Source organism: Aplidium turbinatum, chromosome 5, assembly GCF_918807975.1.
Source record: "Aplidium turbinatum chromosome 5, kaAplTurb1.1, whole genome shotgun sequence".
NCBI lineage: Eukaryota > Metazoa > Chordata > Ascidiacea > Aplousobranchia > Polyclinidae > Aplidium > Aplidium turbinatum.
This window is the reverse complement of record NC_137476.1, coordinates 99,437-121,875: the sequence shown is the minus strand read 5'-3', so window position 1 is coordinate 121,875 and position 22,439 is coordinate 99,437. Positions and strand designations below refer to the sequence as shown.

The 22,439-nt window shown below is 38.3% G+C and overlaps 3 protein-coding genes across 5 annotated transcripts in view; 2 read left to right on the top strand and 1 right to left on the bottom strand.

Moving 5' to 3' along the window:
- LOC145770433 (cell growth-regulating nucleolar protein-like) overlaps positions 1–4,284 on the bottom strand; it is an 81,692-nt gene extending 77,408 nt beyond the window's left edge. Inside the window, exons 1-2 of one of the 3 annotated variants that reach the window (XM_082582076.1) lie at positions 4,247–4,284; positions 3,209–3,349 (exon numbers count right to left, since the gene is read on the bottom strand). In XM_082582076.1, the coding sequence (XP_082438202.1) occupies positions 3,209–3,330 (122 nt within the window). In that variant the 5' untranslated portion in view covers positions 3,331–3,349; positions 4,247–4,284. Of the gene's footprint in view, positions 1–3,208; positions 3,440–4,246 lie in introns of those variants that run through there. The other 2 variants (XM_082582079.1, XM_082582077.1) reach the window with 2 other exon arrangements.
- A 2,572-nt stretch (positions 4,285–6,856) lies between these two features.
- Positions 6,857–9,783, top strand: LOC145770141 (uncharacterized). The gene is made up of 2 exons (XM_082581726.1): positions 6,857–7,036; positions 7,240–9,783. The coding sequence occupies exons 1-2, from the start codon at positions 6,857–6,859 to the stop codon at positions 9,781–9,783; spliced, it is 2,724 nt and encodes a 907-aa protein (XP_082437852.1).
- Positions 9,784–9,856: 73 nt separating this feature from the next.
- On the top strand, positions 9,857–10,288 carry LOC145770138 (uncharacterized). The gene has a single exon (XM_082581725.1). It carries the CDS (start codon positions 9,857–9,859, stop codon positions 10,286–10,288), a length of 432 nt encoding a protein of 143 aa, XP_082437851.1.
- The last annotated feature ends 12,151 nt before the right edge of the window (positions 10,289–22,439 follow it).

Sequence of the window (22,439 nt, the reverse complement as noted above, 5' to 3'; positions counted from 1 at the left end):
CTTTCCGGGTCTGCTACTATTCGGAGAATCCGATTCAGAGAATCCGATTTAGAGAATTCCCTATTTTGAGACAGTCTTTTTCGAAGAAAGCCCTTTTCAGAGAATTGTAAAATCACAGCGGCATATGTATATTGAAAGGAATTAGCTTACAATAGAGAAATGAATGAAATGAATGATTGGATTGTTGATGTTTGTCATGCATTGATGGATTGGATTGTTGTCAAGACCATCTGTATGCATAAGCTATGGCACTAGTTTCCAAACATTTTTAGCCGTGCAGCCGTTTTGCAGCATACACATTTTGGGCTTTAGAATCGATATTGTTTCATCCACCTTCTTTGCGTCATGTCGATCATTTTTTAAATGAGCTATTTGTTGATTTTACATGATATTTCAAATATATCTAGCCCTCGAAATTAGCTTCCATCTACGACGGCAAAAACATTGCCGTCGCCAAATCAACAAACCTTGGATTGCGGCGGCAATCGCCGTATGCTTTAATCAAACAAAATTTTATGCACTTTTTCTTCATTGTGTGTCACACGGTGGTAGCCCAGAGCATCACACAAGCTATTTTATGCGCTGACAATGCTCTTGTGAACTGTAAAAAGTTTGAAACCTTATAAATACTGGCTTAATTGTTACGCAAAAGTTATTCTTTCATCGAATGCTTATTGTTTACCGTTGTCGTTACAAATATAAATCATGGTGAAGGAAGATACAGTTAAAAAGTGGAATTTATCTGCCATAGGTTATCAAACAGAAGGAACATTAGGAAAAGTTAGGGTGGTATTTTGCAAAATTTGTAAAGAATTTTATGATGGAAACAAATCAGAATTAGAAAAGCTACGGGGTCAAATTAAAAAAGTAGTACAAAATTGGATAAGTGGTTTTACAGCAGTAAAGAAAAGTAATGCTTCCAATCATATCATGGAATCGCGCGTTCATGAACGGGCAGTTTTGTGTCTTCAAGTATTCCAGTGACAACGCGACAACCTGATCCTCCGATACAGCATCTGATGATTTTGATTCTGACTAGTTCTTTATCCAACAGAGTCAGACTTTGTGTTGCTTGCAGTATCCCAACTGTGCCGAAATTATGTTAGTGTATACATAAATTGAGGCAATCTTCTCATAGGGAGCTATTAATTTGTTACAGGTACCTGGTTGAGCAATTAACGTTATTTCACGATAATTCAACAGGCGCTAGATGTCGAATTAATGTAAAACAAAGGGTTAGGGCTAACCCGTAACTAACTTGTTGAGAGCAGAAATGTAAGGCGTCGTTTGGCAAATATGATCACATCCTCTTATGACAAACGGAAAATTACCCAGAGAAATTAACAAATTCTAGCAAATTAAACATACTCTAACTTTATTACTTATATTTGAGAAGACATAAAAACGCTACTCGAATTAAAAATTGAGCACAAAAATATGGTAGCCTAACGATTGAGTTCACTTCGGATCAAAATTTAGTTTAAAAAAAAGGCGCTGGGGTGTAGTATCGAACTCATTCACTCGCGAACACCAACCCGAGAAAGATCGCACGCGCCACGGACTTAGTTAAATAAAATTGTTAAATTTAGAACTCGTATAGGCATTTTTTTCTTCTCTCGTCTTTTGCTTTGAATGAAAAAAAGAATACGTCATGACCAGGCAAATAGTGTTTCAGATTAAAAGACCGGAGCCGGTCAAATAGCCACTGCCACCTTTTTAACAAACAGATGCTGTAATTCAAAACAGTCAAAGAATTTTTGATGTCAACAAAACTTTTGAATGTAATGTAAAGGCAAACTAAACGTGGTAGCCTATAAGTTTCATGGTAAGGAAATATATTTGCAACCGCCTAATTGGTCAAGTTCAACTTTGGTACGGTAGCCTAGCCCCCGATCAGCAAAAATTGACATTTTTACATCATTTTAAAGTCACCAGCCGCTTTTGCCTCGCATAGTTAACCGTCATGTGACGTGCCTTTCGCCTTTGCAGTTTCATTTTTGTGGATTTCGTTTTTCAATTCATTGTGGAGATCAGTTATATTCAATGTAGATGCAATTGTAAAATCATTTATTTTCGTTACTTGAGAAGGGCTAACTTGAGTATGGCCGAAATTGTTCATAGTTTATAGTTTTAAGTTCACTCTAATGTATGATGTTAAATGCCATGTGCTTGCTTGGTTTTATCTATCTAATATCTATCCTAAGATTTACCGTTAGTCCACTTCAGGGATATATATTTAAAGAAGGGGACACGAAGGCTTTTATTAGGTCTGACAATAGAAGGGCTTCTGTTTATCGTAAAATGACAATTGGAAACCATAGTAGTTTAATAAATCTTGTTTGTTGTTTCTTCTAAAGTGCTGTTTTTGCCCACCAATAAACTTCATCCAGCAATGCAAGACCTTCTCATAATAACATCCAATACCGGTATATGATAAGTTTGCTGTTACACCAACTTATATAGTATATATTATAGTATATAATATAGTATATTTGCCTACCCCTTTTGCTCTTTCTTCGAATGTTGTGTATAAATTTAGTTGTTTGCGTGACGTAAACCAGACATACATTGGTATGTCAACCAGACATTTCTTGACAAGGGCCGGGAGCACTTAAACCCAAACTTAACAACCAAAAGTGCAATTAAAGAGCACATCACCTCTTGTGAAACGTGCACTGACAATGTCTCGATCAACCAATTTAAAATCATCTCTCGAGGCAGATCTGAATTTCATACTAAGATCATGGAAGCCTTAAGAATTAAACGTAATAATCCGTCTCTCAACCGGCAGTTATTCGCCTGTGGCTCATCGTTCCTCTTGTGTGTGTTCTAATTGTTTGTCAAATGCCTGTAGTTTACACCTCATGTGATCTGTTTCCACCGTATAATTTACTTGTAATCATTCCTGTGTCGCTCGTTCAGTTTGTGCTGTTCAGTCTGGAGTGTCGTTAGTATACAGTTACAGTTATAATGCAAAGTCAAATTTACCTTACAATTTTCATTTTATTTATATTGCAGATACGGTATGTAATTCCTGATGAGGACACATGTACGTGTTGAAAACGTTTGAGTTTATTTTAATTATGTCATATTTGTGTATGGAATACATCATGTTAAACCCGCTGAAGTTAGTTTGTTTTATTTCTCTATGGTTCAACAAAGCAAACTCTCTACCAAAGCTTTATAGTATATACGGTATTATACATACCAAAAATCTTTATTGCAATCCATGCAAGTCACATACTGACAACCATAACAAAAGCTGATATGCTTTTCAACTTTATTCTTCTTTAATGATTCTCCACAACAGCTGCATGTGTAGAAAACCATGATTCTTTGTTAATAATAAGGCAGTGGCTATTTGACCGGCGCCGGTCTTTGAATCTGAAACACTATTTGACCGTCATTACGTCATTGTCCAGTCACTTTTTTTCTTTTTCTCTTTCAAAGCAAAAGATGAGAAGCGCGCATATAAGTTCTGAATCCAACCATTTAATTCAACTCGTTATGTGGCGCGTGTGGTACGTCGCCGCTTCCTATTCTAGAGGGATTGAGTTCGATACTACCCAGAAGTGTTCTTTTTTTTTAACTAAATTTTGACCCAAAGTGCATTTTGTTGAGAGCAAAATTGTATTGCTTCGTTCGGCAAACACGGTCACATCAATCAATCATTTTATTTTTCGTCATTAACGCGTCCGGGACGAAAAAGATACTAACTACAAAAATCGATACATATAGACCTCCCAGCACGTTAATGAACGGGAAGACGTGGCAAAACCTTGAAAAGTTTAAAACGTGCCTGAATTGAAAAATTATGTAGGCTATATACCGTATCAGTAGTTAGCACGGCCACAATCGGAAAATTACCCAGAGAAATTCTCAAATTCCAGCAAATTAAAAAAACTCTAACTTTATTACTCACATTTGAAAAGACATAAAAAATAATTAAAAACTGACTAAAAAATGCACTTCGTGTCAAAATTTAGTTAAAAAAAATAAATAAAAAAAAAGAACGCTTTCGGGTAGTATCGAACTCAGTCCCTCTAGAGTCGGAGGCGGCGACGTATCGCATGCGCCACGTTACGAGTTGAGTGAGATGGTCGGATTTAGAACTTATATGCGCTTCTCGTCTTTTGCTTTGAAAGAGAAAAAGAAAAAAGTGACTGTATAGTGACGTCATGACCGGTCAAATAGTGTTTCAGATTCAAAGACCGGCGCCGGTCAAATAGCCACTGCCTAATAATAAATTTTCAAAACCACAGTAAAGAAAAATTTCAACAAAACTGAAATAAAAATGTTACGGAACGTTAATTATATTTAAATTATTCAGAGATTTAAATTAAGAAAATTGAAATATTTCGGCCACATGATTCGCAATAATATAGTCAAGTGGGGTAAAAAAACAGTGGGGGTATTGGGGTAAAAAAACACTTAGGCCTACCATTTGGTGCTCCTATAGAATCCACCTCCTTGGAGCAGGGTTGCCAGATCAAAATTGCAAAAAAAAGCCAAACTTGACTAAAACTCCAGCCAAAATGAAAATAAAAAAGCCAAATATCTATTAAGAGCCAAAAAAAAGCCAAACAAAGCATGACTATCAAGTACTAAAAACAAGTTATCATCACATACTTGGTGTTATTAAATGGACGAATTAAGAGTACAAAGCACTTTTTACTTCGTAGGGTGCAGAGAGCATAGCCAGAACAAAAGTATGTTTGGCTAAGAAAAGTATCTTCAAAATATTCTTCAATTAAACAGTAAGACATCTTGCACTCTTAAAAAGAGTGTGAAATATTGATTGAAGACCTAGAAAGCCTGTTTTAGAAAACTGTTGCACATTCAAAATAAACTTACAATTTAGGACGTGAGGGGCAATTATACTCTTCACCATGCAAGGTGCACCCAAACATATAAGCGGAAACATTTGGTGCTGGCATGAAATCATGAATCATATTTGAAAAATTTTTTGAGTTTTGCACGATTTCACTTTGCGTGTACATTAAGGTGGCTTTTAAAATTGAATTTTACTTGGGACACCCTTTCAAATGGTGAGATTGTCAGAAAAATTAACTTGCAGGGGTTTAATGTTTTATTGTTGATTTAAATGTTTATTCCCCTGATAACAGCAGATACGCTGCTGGCGTAACAAAGCTTCGATGGTACAAAGGTAACACGATGAGTCTCAAGTTCTTTTATTCGTGAGTTCGAATTGAATTTAGATTTTGAATTTGAAAAGTTATCTTCTAAGTCTGGGTTAATTTTCAGTAATATTAAGAGTCTCTGTTAAAATTGCTTTGTGCAGAGGTATATAAACCACTTTCAGAAAAAGGAAAAAGCAAACAATTACGTAATTTAAAATTGGCAAATTCCAACAATATTACGAACTAGGGTGGACTCCTGCTAGTGAGATTCCATTACAGAGGTGAACTGCGGGTATTCTGAATAAGATTGAAAGCAATAAATGGCCATTTTAACAGCCTCACTTGGGAAAGCTGCGGGTGGTAGGTTATTTGAGTAAAAAATGATCCATCAAAATTATCCCGGTGCACAACAAGTGAGTTTTCTTAAGAAACGCAACTATTTATTCTCACTGTTGGGTTCCTGGGTAGAAAACTATTTATCAAACTATATTTGTGCACAACAAGTGAGTTTTTAAGAAACGTAAATGTTATGTGAGAATTACATTTTGCACAAGGTTGAAAGCAGTAGATATTCATTATGGTTCCCTACAAACTCCTGAAAACTTTTTTTAAATTTGAAGTTGATTTAAGGGTGGCCTTCTCCCCTAAAGTAGGCTACTGTACCCTCCCTCAAAATACCAAATCTGCGTATCTCAAAAACCACTTGAGCTAGAGATACTGTACGGTTTTGTGTCAAAAGATGCAGAAAACATAGTTTCCTATCTGCTTTCTGAACATTAAATGCATCTATCTTAAGCAGAAAAGCAGTTATTTAGAAAAAAACACATTTTAACACAAAAGGTAGGCTATGATAGCATTAGCTCTATAAAAAATATGTGACGATCAGTGTTCCCTCTAAGAAATTAGGACTCGTGAAATCTGTCCAAATCTTGATTTCACAATGTTTTTTGTGACCACGAAACAGTCTACAGAATTTCGTTTATTTTCTCAATTTTTGAACCTTAGGGAACACTGGTGACGATATTCCTTTCAAAATACAATTCTGGTCTGTACTGCGAGAAGCGATATTATCGACAATATTTGTGAAATATTCGTACAACGTACTTCTTTTATTTATCAATGACCAGATACCAGATTTTAGGCTCTAGCGTGCAAGCGTTATATCGTGGTCGAAACGAAATTAGAATTGACAGTGAGCTATGGATTTTAGAACAAATAATAATAATTTAGCGTAATCTCTTTGGATTGATGAGTTTATTACGGTATGTGTATCTAATTAATGTGTTGTTCTATTTGAATAAGGTCTCATAAGGTAGAAATGTTTTTATCGACAAACTAGTCTGTAGTTAACTATCTGGAATTGACTTATTTGGATGTAAATAGTCTCACCCTGGATATTGAAAATACATATGAAAATGTGCTGAATCAGACTGGACTTTACTCATTCGATTGAAAACCTCCTTAGGAGTGAGAGCCTTAACAAAAAATAGAATCAATAATTAACAATATAAAAACATTTCATTTGTCTGGTGCCTAAATAGGTAAAGGACACAGTTCCTCAAGGAGGATATGAGCTCTCAAAATGAAGAACACTCTGTTGGTTCCGGGGAAGAAACTGTAGTTAGACCTAATGCTGGAATTGAAATTCCTTCGGAAAGGCAGTTAAGAGACTAAACAGAAATTTTAACAAAACTGTAAATGAATTTTCAAAATTAATGTTACCCCCAATTGACTTGATGAAATTAAAAGAAAAATTCACTGAAGTAACTGGAAGTTTCGATGTGTTGTACTGTTCTACTGGTGCTTTTATTAAAAGCTTATCAACTGACAACAATGAAGATAAAATTGAAGATTATACTGATAAACTGACTGCTATGAATACTCAGTATGTAATGGTAAAAACCAATTAGCCTATGTTAACATTGAAGAACAAGCAATTGAAGCCAAAAGAGCATTGGAATCTCATTTGAGACAAACGTCTTCAAAAAATTCTTCGAAACTTTCTAGCAGATCTGATGTTACCTCAAATAGTGCAAGCAGCAAGAAATCAAGCAGGTCAATTTTGTCTTTTATTTCATATAAAAAACTATCCCCAAAGGAAATTGCACTGGTTGCAGAAAGTCAGGTTGAATCAGCAAAAATTGAGCTACAAAAAACAAAAATTGATCTACAAAAAGAAGAAATTGAGCTACAACAAAAAGAAATTGATTTACAGAAAAAGAAATTGGAAGCAAAGCTAACAAGAGAGTTAGCTGAACCAACAAATTCTATTGATCTTCTTGCTGCCACTTCCAGTGCAGTTAGTATGCCAAACCACGAGGGCAGTACTAAGGTTTCTAAGACAGTTGAAGGGAATTTTGATGATGATGCTGAGCTTCAGCAAATTGTGCTGAAAGCAAATACTACTATCCCTTCACCTGGTCAAAAGGACCTTGGTGGTGTTAATCTGAGCCTTGATGATACTTCCAGCAATAGAAGAAAAAGCTTCAGGCAAAACCAGAGCACTGATGACCAATACCTTGCAGGCAAAGTGTTCATGGAAAGTGGTGCAAAGGTAGCTTTCAACGGTGATCCCAAGAATTATACTGCATTTTGTCATGGCATGGAAAGGGTTCATGCAATATATGGTGATCAGCATGGCCTAATCTATGATATTTTACAATCAAGATGCTCAGGCAAGGCGGCTGATGCTATCAAATGCTGTGATAGGATTAAAGATCCCAAACTTGCTCTAGAGACTGCATTGAAAAAGCTACACAAATTCTTTGGCAATTCTTGTGCTGTGACACAAGCTCACATCTCTCACATCACAAGAAATGAGTCTGTGAAATGGACAGTTGACTCTTTTCAGTCCTATTTGAATGAATTAGAGGATGTAAAAACTTTGTTTGAAAACACCTCTGAAATGTCTAGTTTAAACTCACCTGGTGTTTTGAAGAAGATCATTTCGCGTATGCCTAAAAGAAGCAAAGACAAGCTGGTTGAGTCATTATGCGAAGCTGACATCAACATGCCAAGTTTTACCTTGTTGGTAAGCTTTGTTGAAAAACAATTGAATCTTGTATGTCACCCTTTGATGCAACCTGATAAAGTTGATACCAAAGGCAACAATCCTAATGCTGATGTTAAGAAAAAATTTCATAAATTTGACAGACAAGAAAATCAATTTCATGTGAAGACATATTCTCAAAATGTGAGTGGTTTTACTTGTGTTGTAAAAGGGTGTATGGATAAGCATGTACATGCCTTGTGGAGATGTGTGAAGTTTAGCAAACTAAATTGTAAGGACAAATGGTCCATTGCTAAAACTAACAAATGCTGCTATAAATGTTTGAATTATGGTCATTCAAAACTTGATTGCAAGTCTGTGTATAGTTGTCGCATTTGTGGGAGTGTGGATCATCATTATTTGTTGTGTGTTAACCATAAAGCAGAACAGGAGAGTCAAAGGCCTGTGCAAAACCTGCAATGTAATAAAAATAATGCTCTGTCTAGTAGCATCAGTACTAATGATAGAAATGTTGATGTTTATACACACAATGCTTTGCTTGATTACACTAAAAGAATTTTACCTGTTATTCCTGTTCTTGTGAGATCCCCTGTGACAGGAAAGTCAGTCACGGTGAATTGTCTGCTGGACAGTGGCTGTGACACAACAATGGCAACAAAAAGGCTAGCAAAAATGTTGGATGTTCAAGAACAAAAATCGGTTAGCATAAGTATGTCTACGTCAAATGCGCAAACTCATGAACAAGGATTCACAATTGATTTAGATGTAAAAGGTATGAAAAATGATGAAGTGTTTGGAGTTAGGAATGTTTTATGTGTGAATGAGGTAGCTAGGCATAACAATCCCACTACAAAAGAAACCATTGAGTTGTCAAAACTATCTCATCTGAAAGGTATAGATTTGCCTTCAATAGAAAGCAAACATGTGGATCTCTTGATTGGTACTGACTACGAAGAATTGTTGGACTTGACAGAAGTGCGTCGTTGCAACGAATGCCGGCTAGCTGCAAAATTATCCAAGTTTGGATGGGTTCTGGTTGGACATTCTGGACCAAGGTATGATGAATCATCTAGTTGTGTATCTATTCACTCAAATAATGTTTGTTTGATGCAAAATGATTGCAGTAAAATTGATGAGTCAGCATTTGAATGTAATGGTAATGCTGATTCATGTGAATTGTTACATGCTGAAGTGAAGCAATGGCTAAATGCTGATTTTGAAATTAATCCTGATGATGAAGATACAGCACCATCTGTAAATGACTTAATTTGTGCCAAACTTTATGATAATTCTGTGAGAAAGGTGGATGGTAGATATTCCTTAGACTTACCACTGAAAACCTCTGTTCTAAATATGCCCAACAATGAAAGTCAGGCTAAAACAAGATTGATGCAACAAAGAAAGCTATTAAAGCGAGATGATAGTACAAGGCAACTTTATGTTGACACCATTCAGAAGCTCATAGATACGAACAAAATTCAGAAAGTTGATGTTGAAACTGAATCTAACGATGGACGCATATTTTATATTCCACACTTTGTTACTAGACAGGCTAAAAAGAGACTTGTATATGATGGTTCTGCTAAGTTTGGTTCAGTTTCTCAATTCTGTCTTACATCAAGGAAAGGATGACCTACAAAGGCTGTACAATGTCCTATTGAGGTTTAGAAGGTTTCAAGTTGGTTTCTCTTGCGACATACAAGAGATGTTTATGCAGTGTGGCATAAACGAAAATGATCGAAACCTGTTGAGAATCTTGTGGTTCAAGGATCATGATTTAGCTGAAGAGATCATGACCTATCGATTTAAAAGACTGCCTTTTGGTTTAAATTGTAGTATGTCGATGGCTGATTATTGTTTGAAGAAAACTGCTGCTGACAATGAAACTGGGGCATCTACTGATGTGATTGACATTGTTAATAGTGACTTTTATGTTGACGATGGGTTGACATTGTACAAAACTGTGGAAGATGGAAAGAGAAGTGTTGCAGAGCTAGTTTCATTGCTGAAATCTAGAGGCTTTGAAGTTAGAAAGTTTGTGTCCGATACTCCTGAAGTGCTGGAGTGTCTTGACTCTTCTCGATTATTATCCAATGTTGAGAATACCTCTTTCACTGGATGGAATGCAACAGCATAAAGTTCTTGGGATACACTGGAATCCCTCTAAGAAAACTTTAGCTCCAAAGGTCAACATTAAACCAAGACCAAACACAAAAAGAGGATTGTGGTCTACAATTGCACAAATATTTGACCCAATAGGGATGTGTGCACCTTATCTACTTACAGGACGTGTGTTGCTGCAGCAGATATGCCAAGAAGTACCTCACTGGGATGATGCTATCCTTGATGAATTAATGAAGCGTTGGAAAAAATGGGTGTCCAGCTTACCGTGTCTGGAACAGTTGGTGATACCACGATGTTATTGGAATGTAGAGGTAGATACCTATGAACTACATACATTCTGTGACAGTTCTGAAAAAGGGTTAGGATGTGTATCCTAACTGAAAATGATTAAAGACGACAATTGCAAAATTGCATTTGTAATGGGCAAATCTAAGGTTGTACCAAAAAATACTGTGCATAGCATCCCCAGACTTGAGTTAATTGCTGCTGTGCTTGGAGCAAACATGCATCATCAAATCAAAGAAGCGAAGCATAAAGCAGCCGGTCCATCAGAAGTGAGCGTAGAGATGATAAAAGCAAGTGGAGAGTTGGGAATTGAAGTAATGCTACAACTTAGCCAAAGGGTATTAGATGGAGAGGGAATGCCGGAGAAGTGGAAGCATAGTACTCTTGTTCCATTGTTCAAGAGAAAAGGGGATGTGAGAAGTTGCAGTGCATATAGAGGTGTAAAACTACTAGAGCATGGAATGAAAATTGTGGAGCGAATACTAGAAAAGAGGTTGAGAACATTGGTGAAATTAAATGATATGCAGTTTGGATTTATGCCAGGAAAAGGTACAGTGGATGCTCTGTTTATATTGAGAAGAATGCAGGAGAAATACCGAGAGAAGCAGAGAAAACTATATATGCGTTTCGTCGACTTAGAAAAGGCATTTGACAGAGTACCAAGGAAAGTGATGGAGTGGGCAATGAGGAAAAGAGGTATACCGGAGGTATTAGTGAGAGCTGTGATGTCTATGTATGAGGATGCAAGAACAAAAGTGAGAGTTGGATCAAATTATTCAAACGAGTTTTTTGTGAAGGTTGGTGTACACCAAGGATCAGTTTTGTCACCTCTGATATTTGCTATCGTGGTTGACGTTGTAACTGAAGGAGTGAGGGAGGGCTTATTGAGTGAAATTTTGTATGCAGACGACCTGGTCTTGACAAGTAATAGTATGGAGGGACTGGAGAGAAAGTTTGAGAAATGGAAAGAAGCATTTGAAACCAAGGGTATGAAGGTGAATCTTGAAAAAACAAAAGTGATGGTGAGTGGAGCAGAAGGAACAGTTGTTGAGAGCAAAGTAGATCCCTGTGGAATATGTGGCAAGAGAGTGATGAGAAATTCAATGCAATGCAAGGAATGTGGAAAGTGGGTAGGCTACTACATGCAAGATGTGCTAATGTCAAGAGAGCCGCAACAAGATTGGCGAAGTGTTTTGTTTGTGGGAAATGCAGTAAAGGAAGGAATGAAGTGGAAGGCCATGATGATGAGTTCTGCCATGGCATAGAAACAGTGACAGACTTCTGTTATCTGGGTGATCGGATAAATGGAAGTGGTGGATGTGAAGCAGCGGTGACAAAAAGGGCAAGATTGGGCTGGGCAAAGTTCAGGGAATGTGGGGAAATGTTGTATGGCAGAAAATTCTTACTAAGGATGAAATGGAAAGTATATCGGAGCTGTGTGCGGCCTGCAATGCTATATGGTAGCGAGACATGGATATTGAGAGAGAGTGAACTGGCAATCCTGAGAAGAACGGAAAGGTCAATGGTGAGAGCAATGTGTGGGGTGAAAACGAGAAGGGAAAAAAGGACTGAAGAATTGTTGGATATGCTAGAGATGAGAGAGACCATAGACCAACTGGCAAGGGCAAATGGAGTAAGATGGTATGGACATGTGATAAGGAGGGAGGAAGGAAGTTTTCTTAGAAAGGCACTAGATCTAAAGGTGGATGGGAAGAGGAAACGCGGTCGTCCAAGAAGAACGTGGAAACAACAAGTGAAGGATGAATTTAAAAAAGTCGGACTGAAGGAGAAAGATGCAAGGGACAGGGTGAAATGGAGAAAAGGGATTAAAACAATAGCTGCGCGGAAACAATCGGCCACCCCCACTAGTGGGGAACAAACCGACGATGGATTATGATGATGATGATTGGCTTGCCTCTTACCAACTGTCGTTTGTATTCTGACTCATGTGTTGTTCTTGAATGGATAAAAAGCCAAAGCAAAAGGCTAAAGAAATATATCACTCGCAAAGTTGCTGAAATCAAAAGATTGACACATGATGATCAATGGACATATGTATCAACGACAGACAATGTGGCTGATTTGTGTTCTCGTGGCATTGACCCTAAAAAGGCAAACCCTGAGTGTGTGTACCTGAAAGGTCCGAGGTTTTTATATGAACCATTGAGTGACTCTGTGTCTGATACTGGTGTAAATTGTGACAATGTACGGGTGCCTAATGATAGCATGAATGATGTTCTAGAGTGCAATTGTGAAGTGGAGAGTGAGTTTGTTTTAAATCATAACGATGCGATAATTTGTGAAAAAGAAAATGTCATCGATTCCGAGGAACAAACTACTGTGCTCATTTGCAATTCTGATGTACCGGATTATATTCAAAGTATTGCTCAAAATTGTTCTAATCTACATGACTGTGTGAAAATGATTGTGTACCGTTATCGCTATGTCGTGCATAAATTGCACAAAAGAGGTGTAAAAAGTAATCTCATGTTGGAAACTGGTTGCATAAAATCTCATGAGAGAAAACTGGCTGAGTTGGACTTGGTGCGTATTGCGCAAGAATCCTATTATAGCAAGAACGTTATAATGATGACTAACCTCTTCGGGTTTGATTATGCCTACAAACATTGTGGCAAAGAATTTCGTGTCAAATTGCTAGAACTTAAAAACTTATTACCCTTTTATGATCATGCTACGTGCACATTGCGGGTTGGGGGCAGAATAGTGAAGTCGGCTTTGCCTCTTGAAACCGTGCACCAATTCATACTGCCGAAGAATCATCGTATTACAGAGTTATTTGTGCGACACGAACATGAAATGTCAAACCATTTTGGCGCCAACTATGTGCTTTCCAAAATAATGCAAAAATTTTGGTTATTATATGTGGTGCTATTAGCACTGTACATAGATATCTTGTTGGTTGTCAGTAGGCTACTGTAAAATGCGTCGTGCTCGCAGTGAAACTCAAGTTATGGGTGACTTGCCTGCGTGTAGGGTGTCTGTACCTAAGTTTCCCTTCGAGCACACTGGTGTTGATTTGTTTGGACCTATGTCAGTCAAAATGAGCAGAAGCTTAGTCAAACGTTGGGGTGTCCTATTCATTTGCATGGCTACTCGAGCCTGCCACATAGAAATTGTGCCTGACTTGTCCACTGACTCTTTTATTCAATGTTTTATTCGCTTTACGTCGCGCCGCGGGCTGTATTGCCCATGTCTGTACTCAGATCAAGGAACGAACTTCAAAGGCTGCGATGCCGAGTTCAAAAGACTGATGCAGATGAGCCAGCTGAAGGACAACTGCAAATATTCGCCACCTGAGCTAACGGACGTTGATCGCAATCGCGTGTCTCAATGTATGGTACGCAGAGGAACTGATATCGAATGGCGCTTTAATACTCCTCAAAACCCTCATGCTGGAGGCGGTAGGGAGCGAGCCATCAAGAGCGTGAAATATGTCATGGCTGCTATTGTGCACAATGCGCTGACAGGACTACCAGCGCTAAAAACGCAAACTCCTAATGACTTTGAACTTTTAACTATTATGTGCGACATCGAAGCTACTCTAAACAGCAGACCAATTACCAGGGTCAGTTGTGACGTAGAGCAGGGGTCCGCAAATAGTGGGTCGCGACCCAAATTTGGGTCGCGAGACCATCCGCAGTGGGTCGCAAAACAGCTTAAGCTTACCATAAATATAACAAAAATAAATACAATCATACAGTCTTTGATGTCCAGAGTTTCGTACAATTTGGTAGGTTACAAGAAAATTTATACTTTCGATTGCAGTACAGTAGTTAAGCCCACGGTTATATAGCCTGGAAGACACCTTGAGGCAGGGCATGAAAACTCTCTCAGCTTATCTCCAGAACTGGTGACTGAAACTCAGCGAAACCAAAACATTGGCGGCAGCTTTCCACCTACACAATCGGAAGCTGATCGTGAGCTACAAGTGAAAACTTCTGTCCTTCTGCCCCGAACCAAAATATCTTGAGGTGGCACTAGGCAGATCGTACACATACCGCCATCATTTGGTGTCACTGCGCAAGAAAATGACATTCCACGCTGCACTACTCAAGCACCTGGCAGGCTCCAGCTGGGGGGCGAGTGCTGACACTTTGCGTATATAGCAGCCTTAGCCCTTGTCTACTCTTCAGCAGAGTACTGTGCATATGTTTGGTGCCGCAGTGCTCACTGCCATAACATCGACACTGCTATAAACAGCGCCCTGTGCACAGTCACCGGATGAATGCGTCCCACACCATTGGACAATTTTGCTATTCTCGCTGGCATCTAACCTGTGGAGCTTCGTCGCGAAGAAGCCACTCTGTTTCTTGGCCGACGGGCACTAGAGCCTAACCATCTTCTTAACCACAAGATCTCTGCTGCCTCAAACCAGCACCCCCGTCGACTGAAATCAAGACATCCAATCGTGCCAGTCGTTCAACTTCTGATCAACGAAGCAGATGAACTTCATCTCTGCGGCTACTTGGGCGGACTATAAATGGAATTTTGAATGGAAGTCAAGTACCACCAGACTCCATTCGTTCATCCCCGACGCCGACACATGCCCAATCGGCCTGACACTACAAAGACAAAGCATGAGTGCGCCTCAACCGTCCCCGTACGGGCGTCGGGCTTTTCCGCTCAACCATATGCACCAATGGGGAATTGGCCTCTTCCTCCTCCTGTGATTGTGGTGCCGAGGAACAGACCGCAGACCACATCATCAATGAATGTACCATCTTCAAACCACCTAACGGAGTGGAAGGTCTGCGTGTCATGGATGATGAAACTAAAGACTGGCTGCTCTCTAGTAGCCTTCCAGTGTAGTCCGGGAACATCTTGAATCGGGCGGTTAAAGGATAGAGTAGACCTTCGGCCCAAGAGGCTTGCACGACGACGACGACGACGAAGCACACGGTTAATAGGTCCACCCGCTTATTAAGCCCAATTTGGTCCATTCCGGAATTACTGAAGGTATAGGAGTGATAGAAAATTGTCCACCGCTTAATAAGCCAAAATCGTCCGGTCCCGATGTGGCCTTAATAAGCGGGGACGACCGTATTGGAATTGATATTAATTTGCAAAGTGTTTTGCGCATTCCGAAACGTTTGGGTCGCGAAGATTTCGAACGATTGCTTTTTGGGTCGCACCAAAAAGTATTTGCGGACCCCTGACGTAGAGGACTGGCGAGTTTTAACGCCATTGTCTATTTTAACTGGTAATCTACATCCTGACACACCTGTTCATTAATTTAACAAATCCGATATGTATCGCTGCAACTATAAATACGTAGTGGCCGTCGCTGAACAGTTTTGGCAGCGATGGATCCAAATGTATCTGCCATGGCTACAAACTCGTCATCGATGGCAGGAAGTGAAAGAGAATGTGAAGAAAGGCGACCTTGTGCTACTGTTCAACCACGACACCGAAAGCCGTCGAGATTATCCTAAGGCCATCATAGAAGAAGTGTTTCCGGATAAGCATGGACGAGTGCGAAACGTCAAAGTAAGGCTGGCGGATGGACGCATCTTTGAGCGTGATATAAGGAAAATTGTACTGTTGGAAGGAATGTAACCTTTGATGTAAAATCGCTACGATATGTCGTGGGATCGTTCCGACGTAATGCTCTTGTCAAATATTTCATAATTTTGTAAATTTGTTCGTTGCATTGGTAAACCCGCCTCACAAATTTAGAGGGCAATGTGTGAAATATTCGTACAACGTACTTCTTTTATGTATCAATGACCGGATACCAGATTTTAGGCTCTGGAGGCATTCCATTATAATTCAACAAATTTTAGAAAGAAATGTAACCACTAGATTTCAAAAGGTGTTGGTTTTGATATATGTTCTTGTTTTCAAAATTTGAACTTGGGCAAAAACAAAATTTTTTAAATCGGACAAGTGGTTTGTGAGATATCGCGTTTTGAAATTTTGTTGTTGTCACTAGGTGGCGCTGTTGATGTTCCCAATGTTTTTTGGTTTTAGGGTTATATTAGGGGTAGAAAGTTGGTTGAAGTGTCTATTCCACCATTTTTCATAATGCAGAGTTCAAAAATCGTCTCACTTTTAGTCTAAAAGCATTAGCTGAGGAGTTATGGGGTGTCACAATCAAGGTGCAATGCCTCGCGATGGCTTGCTTTGTATCTTCAACGAGTGTGTTGTTTTGGTTGTAGAATTCTGGTGCGATGTGTTATTATCGGTTATGACCTGAAGTAACCTCTGATTACGAAATCTGTATTATGTAAAATGTGTTTTCTGGAATCATTTTCCCTACGTGACATTTTAGAGACTTCTGTTGTTTACATTTAAATGCTGCTTGATAGAACAATGGTTCTTTATGATGTAACCTTCTCGAAGTTACTGGACTGAACAACCAACTATAAATAGTGGTGTAGTTTGTGTCATGATTATTATTATTATATTGAGTTGATTATTATTATTATTATGAGTTGATTATGAGAGTTGTGCTATGAGTTGTGGATTGGTAGTTGATGCAGAAATTATTGGTGATTGAGACTTGAAGTAATTGAATCCAAGTAGATGAGAATTGGTGCTGATATAAATTGTGTTCGAATTTAGAGTTATTTGAGAAGCCGTTCGTTAAAGTTCTTCAAGAAGTCAGTTTATCATTTCACTAGTAGAATTATTCGACATTTAATTGACTGCTTTTCGGTTTGACCCATTAAACTACGTCATTGAACCTTTCCAAGTCTTTTTCCTGGTAAGAGATAGAAAGAAATCGTGACACTCTAGGGGGCTCGTCCGGGATGGGAAAATGTCACGATTTCTAGTCTGTAGTTAACTATCTGGAATTGACTTATTTGGATGTAAATAGTCTCACCCTGGATATTGAAAATACACCACCGTCATTCTGGCAGAATAATTTTTCCGCTTTCCGCCTAAAAAAGTCATCCGTGAATAAGTGCGAGGTATACAATGCGACCTGAGCTACTTTCGACAAAACTCAAATAAAACTATAATCCGCAACACATGCCACTTAAATTTTACATGCATCAGATTCAGTATTGAATTACCTTTCCAGGGAGGTGCACCAATTGGTGGGCATTTGGTAGGAACTCCCAGCAGAACGGTCCAAAGATGGAAGAGATATTGACGATAATCAAGTGAATAATGCAATTTTGCATAATTGACACCTCTCCAATAAACCTCAAATAAAACTATAATCCGCAACATATGCCACTTAAATTTTACGAGCATCGGATTCAGTATTGAATTACCTTTCCAGGGGTGTGCACCAATAGGTGGGCATTTGGTAGGAACTCCCAGCAGAACGGTTCAAAGATGGAGGATATATTTACGATAGACACAAAAATAATACGATTTTTGCATAATTGACACCTCTCCAAACATCTTCGAATAAAACTATAATCCGCAACACATGCCACTTAAATTTTACATGCATCGAATTTAGTATTGAATTACCTTTCCAGGGGTGTGCACCAATAGGTGGGCATTTGGTAGGAACTCCCAGCAGAACGTTTCAAAGATAGAGGATATATTTACGATAGACATTAAAATAATACGATTTTTGCATAATTAACACCTCTCCAATAAACCTCAAATAAAACTATAATTCGCAACATATGCCACTTAAATTTTACATGCATCGGATTCAGTATTGAATTACCTTTCCAGGGATGTGCACCAATAGGTGGGCATTTGGTAGGAACTTCCAGCAGAACGGTTCAAACATGGAGGATACATTCACGATAGACATTAAAATAATACGATTTTTGCAAAATTGACACCTCTCCAAACATCTTCGAATAAAACTATAATCCGCAACACATGCCACTTAAATTTTACATGCATCAGATTCAGTATTGAATTACCTTTCCAGGGATGTGCACCAATAGGTGGGCATTTGGTAGGAACTCCCAGCAGAACGGTCCAAAGATGGAAGAGATATTGACGATAATCAAGAGAATAATGCAATTTTGCATAATTGACACCTCTCCAATAAACCTCAAATAAAACTATAATTCGCAACATATGCCACTTAAATTTTACATGCATCGGATTCAGTATTGAATTACCTTTCCAGGGGTGTGCACCAATAGGTGGGCATTTGGTAGGAACTCCCAGCAGAACGGTTCAAAGATGGAGGATATATTTACGATAGACATTAAAATAATACGATTTTTGCATAATTGACACCTCTCCAATAAACCCCAAATAAAACTATAATCCGCAACATATGCCACTTAAATTTTACATGCATCCGATTCAGTATTGAATTACCTTTCCAGGGATGTGCACCAATAGGTGGGCATTTGGTAGGAACTCCCAGCAGAACGGTTCAAACATGGAGGATATATTCACGATAGACATTAAAGTAATACGATTTTTGCATAATTGACACCTCTCCAAACATCTTCGAATAAAACTATAATCCGCAACATATGCCACTTAAATTTTACATGCATCGGATTCAGTATTGAATTACCTTTCCAGGGATGTGCACCAATAGGTGAGCATTTGGTAGGAACTCCCAGCAGAATGGTTCAAAGATGGAGGATATATTTACGATAATCAAGAAAATAATGCAATTTTTGCAAAATTGACACCTCTCCAATAAACCTCAAATAAAACTATAATCCGCAACACATGCCACTTAAATTTTACATGCATCGGATTCAGTATTGAATTACCTCTCCAGGGATGTGCACCAATAGGTGGGCATTTGGTAGGAACTCCCAGCAGAACGGTCCAAAGATGGAAGATATATTGACGATAATCAAGAGAATAATGCAATTTTGCATAATTGACACCTCTCCAATAAACCTCAAATAAAACTATAATCCGCAACATATGCCACTTAAATTTTACATGCATCGGATTCAGTATTGAATTACCTTTCTAGGGATGTGCACCAATAGGTGGGCATTTGGTAGGAACTCCCAGCAGAATGGTTCAAAGATGGAGGATATATTTATGATAGACATTAAAATAATACGATTTTTGCATAATTAACACCTCTCCAATAAACCTCAAATAAAACTATAATCCGCAACATATGCCACTTAAATTTTACATGCATCGGATTCAGTATTGAATTATCTTTCCAGGGATGTGCACCAATAGGTGGGCATTTGGTAGGAACTCCCAGCAGAACGGTCCAAAGATGGAAGAGATATTGACGATAATCAAGAGAATAATGCAATTTTGCATAATTGACACCTCTCCAATAAACCTCAAATAAAACTATAATCCGCAAAATATGCCACTTAAATTTTACATGCATCGGATTCAGTATTGAATTACCTTTCCAGGGGTGTGCACCAATAGGTGGGCATTTGGTAGGAACTCCCAGCAGAACGGTTCAAAGATGGAGGATATATTTACGATAGACATTAAAATAATACGATTTTTGCATAATTAACACCTCTCCAATAAACCCCAAATAAAACTATAATCCGCAACATATGCCACTTAAATTTTACATGCATCCGATTCAGTATTGAATTACCTTTCCAGGGATGTGCACCAATAGGTGGGCATTTAGTAGGAACTCCCAGCAGAACGGTTCAAACATGGAGGATATATTCACGATAGACATTAAAATAATACGATTTTTGCATAATTGACACCTCTCCAAACATCTTCGAATAAAACTATAATCCGCAACATATGCCACTTAAATTTTACATGCATCGGATTCAATATTGAATTACCTTTCCAGGGATGTGCACCAATAGGTGGGCATTTGGTAGGAACTCCCAGCAGAATGGTTCAAAGATGGAGGATATATTTACGATAATCAAGAAAATAATGCAATTTTTGCAAAATTGACACCTCTCCAATAAACCTCAAATAAAACTATAATCCGCAACACATGCCACTTAAATTTTACATGCATCGGATTCAGTATTGAATTACCTTTCCAGGGATGTGCACCAATAGGTGGGCATTTGGTAGGAACTCCCAGCAGAACGGTCCAAAGATGGAAGAGATATTGACGATAATCAAGAAAATAATGTATCTTTTGCATAATTGACACCTCTCCAATAAACCTCAAATAAAACTATAATCCGCAACATATGCCACTTAAATTTTACATGCATCGGATTCAGTATTGAATTACCTTTCCAGGGGTGTGCACCAATAGGTGGGCATTTGGTAGGAACTCCCAGCAGAACGGTCCAAAGATGGAGGATATATTTACGATAATCAAGAGAATAATGCAATTTTGCATAATTGACACCTCTCCAAACTTCTTCGAATAAAATTATACTCCGCAACACATGCCACTTAAATTTTACATGCATCGGATTCAGTATTGAATTACCTTTCCAGGGGTGTGCACCAGTAGGTGGGCATTTGGTAGGAACTCCCAGCAGAACGGCTCAAACATGGAAAATATATTTACGATAGACACTAAAATAATACGATTTTTGCATAATTGACACTTTTCCAAACATTTTCGAATAAAACTATAATCCGCAACATATGCCACTTAAATTTTACATGCATCGGATTCAGTATTGAATTACCTTTCCAGGGGTGTGCACCAATAGGTGGGCATTTGGTAGGAACTCCCAGCAGAACGGTTCAAAGATGGAGGATATATTTACGATAGACAATAAAATAATACGATTTTTGCATATTTAACACCTCTCCAATAAACCTCAAATAAAACTATAATCCGCAACATATGCCACTTAAATTTTACATGCATCCGATTCAGTATTGAATTACCTTTCCAGGGATGTGCCCCAATAGGTGGGCATTTGGTAGGAACTCCCAGCAGAATGGTTCAAACATGGAGGAGATATTTACGATAGACATTAAAATAATACGATTTTTGCATAATTGACACTTTTCCAAACATTTTCGAATAAAACTATAATCCGCAACATATGCCACTTAAATTTTACATGCATCGGATTCAGTATTGAATTACCTTTCCAGGGGTGTGCACCAATAGGTGGGCATTTGGTAGGAACTCCCAGCAGAACGTTTCAAAGATGGAGGATATATTTACGATAGACATTAAAATAATACGATTTTTGCATAATTGACACCTCTCCAATAAACCTCAAATAAAACTATAATCCGCAACATATGCCACTTAAACTTTACATGCATCGGATTTAGTATTGAATTACCTTTCCAGGGATGTGCACCAATAGGTGGGCATTTGGTAGGAACTCCCAGCAGAACGGTTCAAACATGGAGGATATATTCACGATAGACATTAAAATAATACGATTTTTGCATAATTGACACCTCTCCAAACATCTTCGAATAAAACTATAATCCGCAACATATGCCACTTAAATTTTACATGCATCGGATTCAGTATTGAATTACCTTTCCAGGGGTGTGCACCAATAGGTAGGCATTTAATAGGAACTCCTAGCAGAATGGTTCAAAGATGGAGGATATATTTACGATAATCAAGAAAATAATGCAATTTTTGCATAATTGACACCTCTCCAATAAACCTCAAATAAACCTATAATCTGCAACATATGCCACTTAAATTTTACATGCATCGGATTCAGTATTAAATTACCTTTCCAGGGATGTGCACCAATAGGTGGGCATTTGGTAGGAACTCCCAGCAGAATAGTTCAAAGATGGAGGATATATTTACGATAATCAAGAAAATAATGCAATTTTTGCATAATTAACACCTCTCCAATAAACCTCAAATAAAACTATAATCCGCAATATATGCCACTTAAATTTTACATGCATCGGATTTAGTATTGAATTACCTTTCCAGGGGTGTGCACCAATAGGTGGGCATTTGGTAGGAACTCCCAGCAGAACGGTCCAAAGATGGAAGAGATATTGACGATAATCAAGAGAATAATGCAATTTTGCATAATTGACACCTCTCCAAT

Coding starts and splice junctions, on each gene's coding strand:
- LOC145770138 (XM_082581725.1), top strand. CDS start 9,857: ATGTTTATGCAGTGTGGCATAAACGAAAATGATCGAAACCTGTTGAGA.
- LOC145770141 (XM_082581726.1), top strand. CDS start 6,857: ATGTTACCCCCAATTGACTTGATGAAATTAAAAGAAAAATTCACTGAA. Junction 7,037..7,239: donor TGAATACTCAGTATGTAATG/GTAAAAACCAAT, acceptor CTATCCCCAAAG/GAAATTGCACTGGTTGCAGA.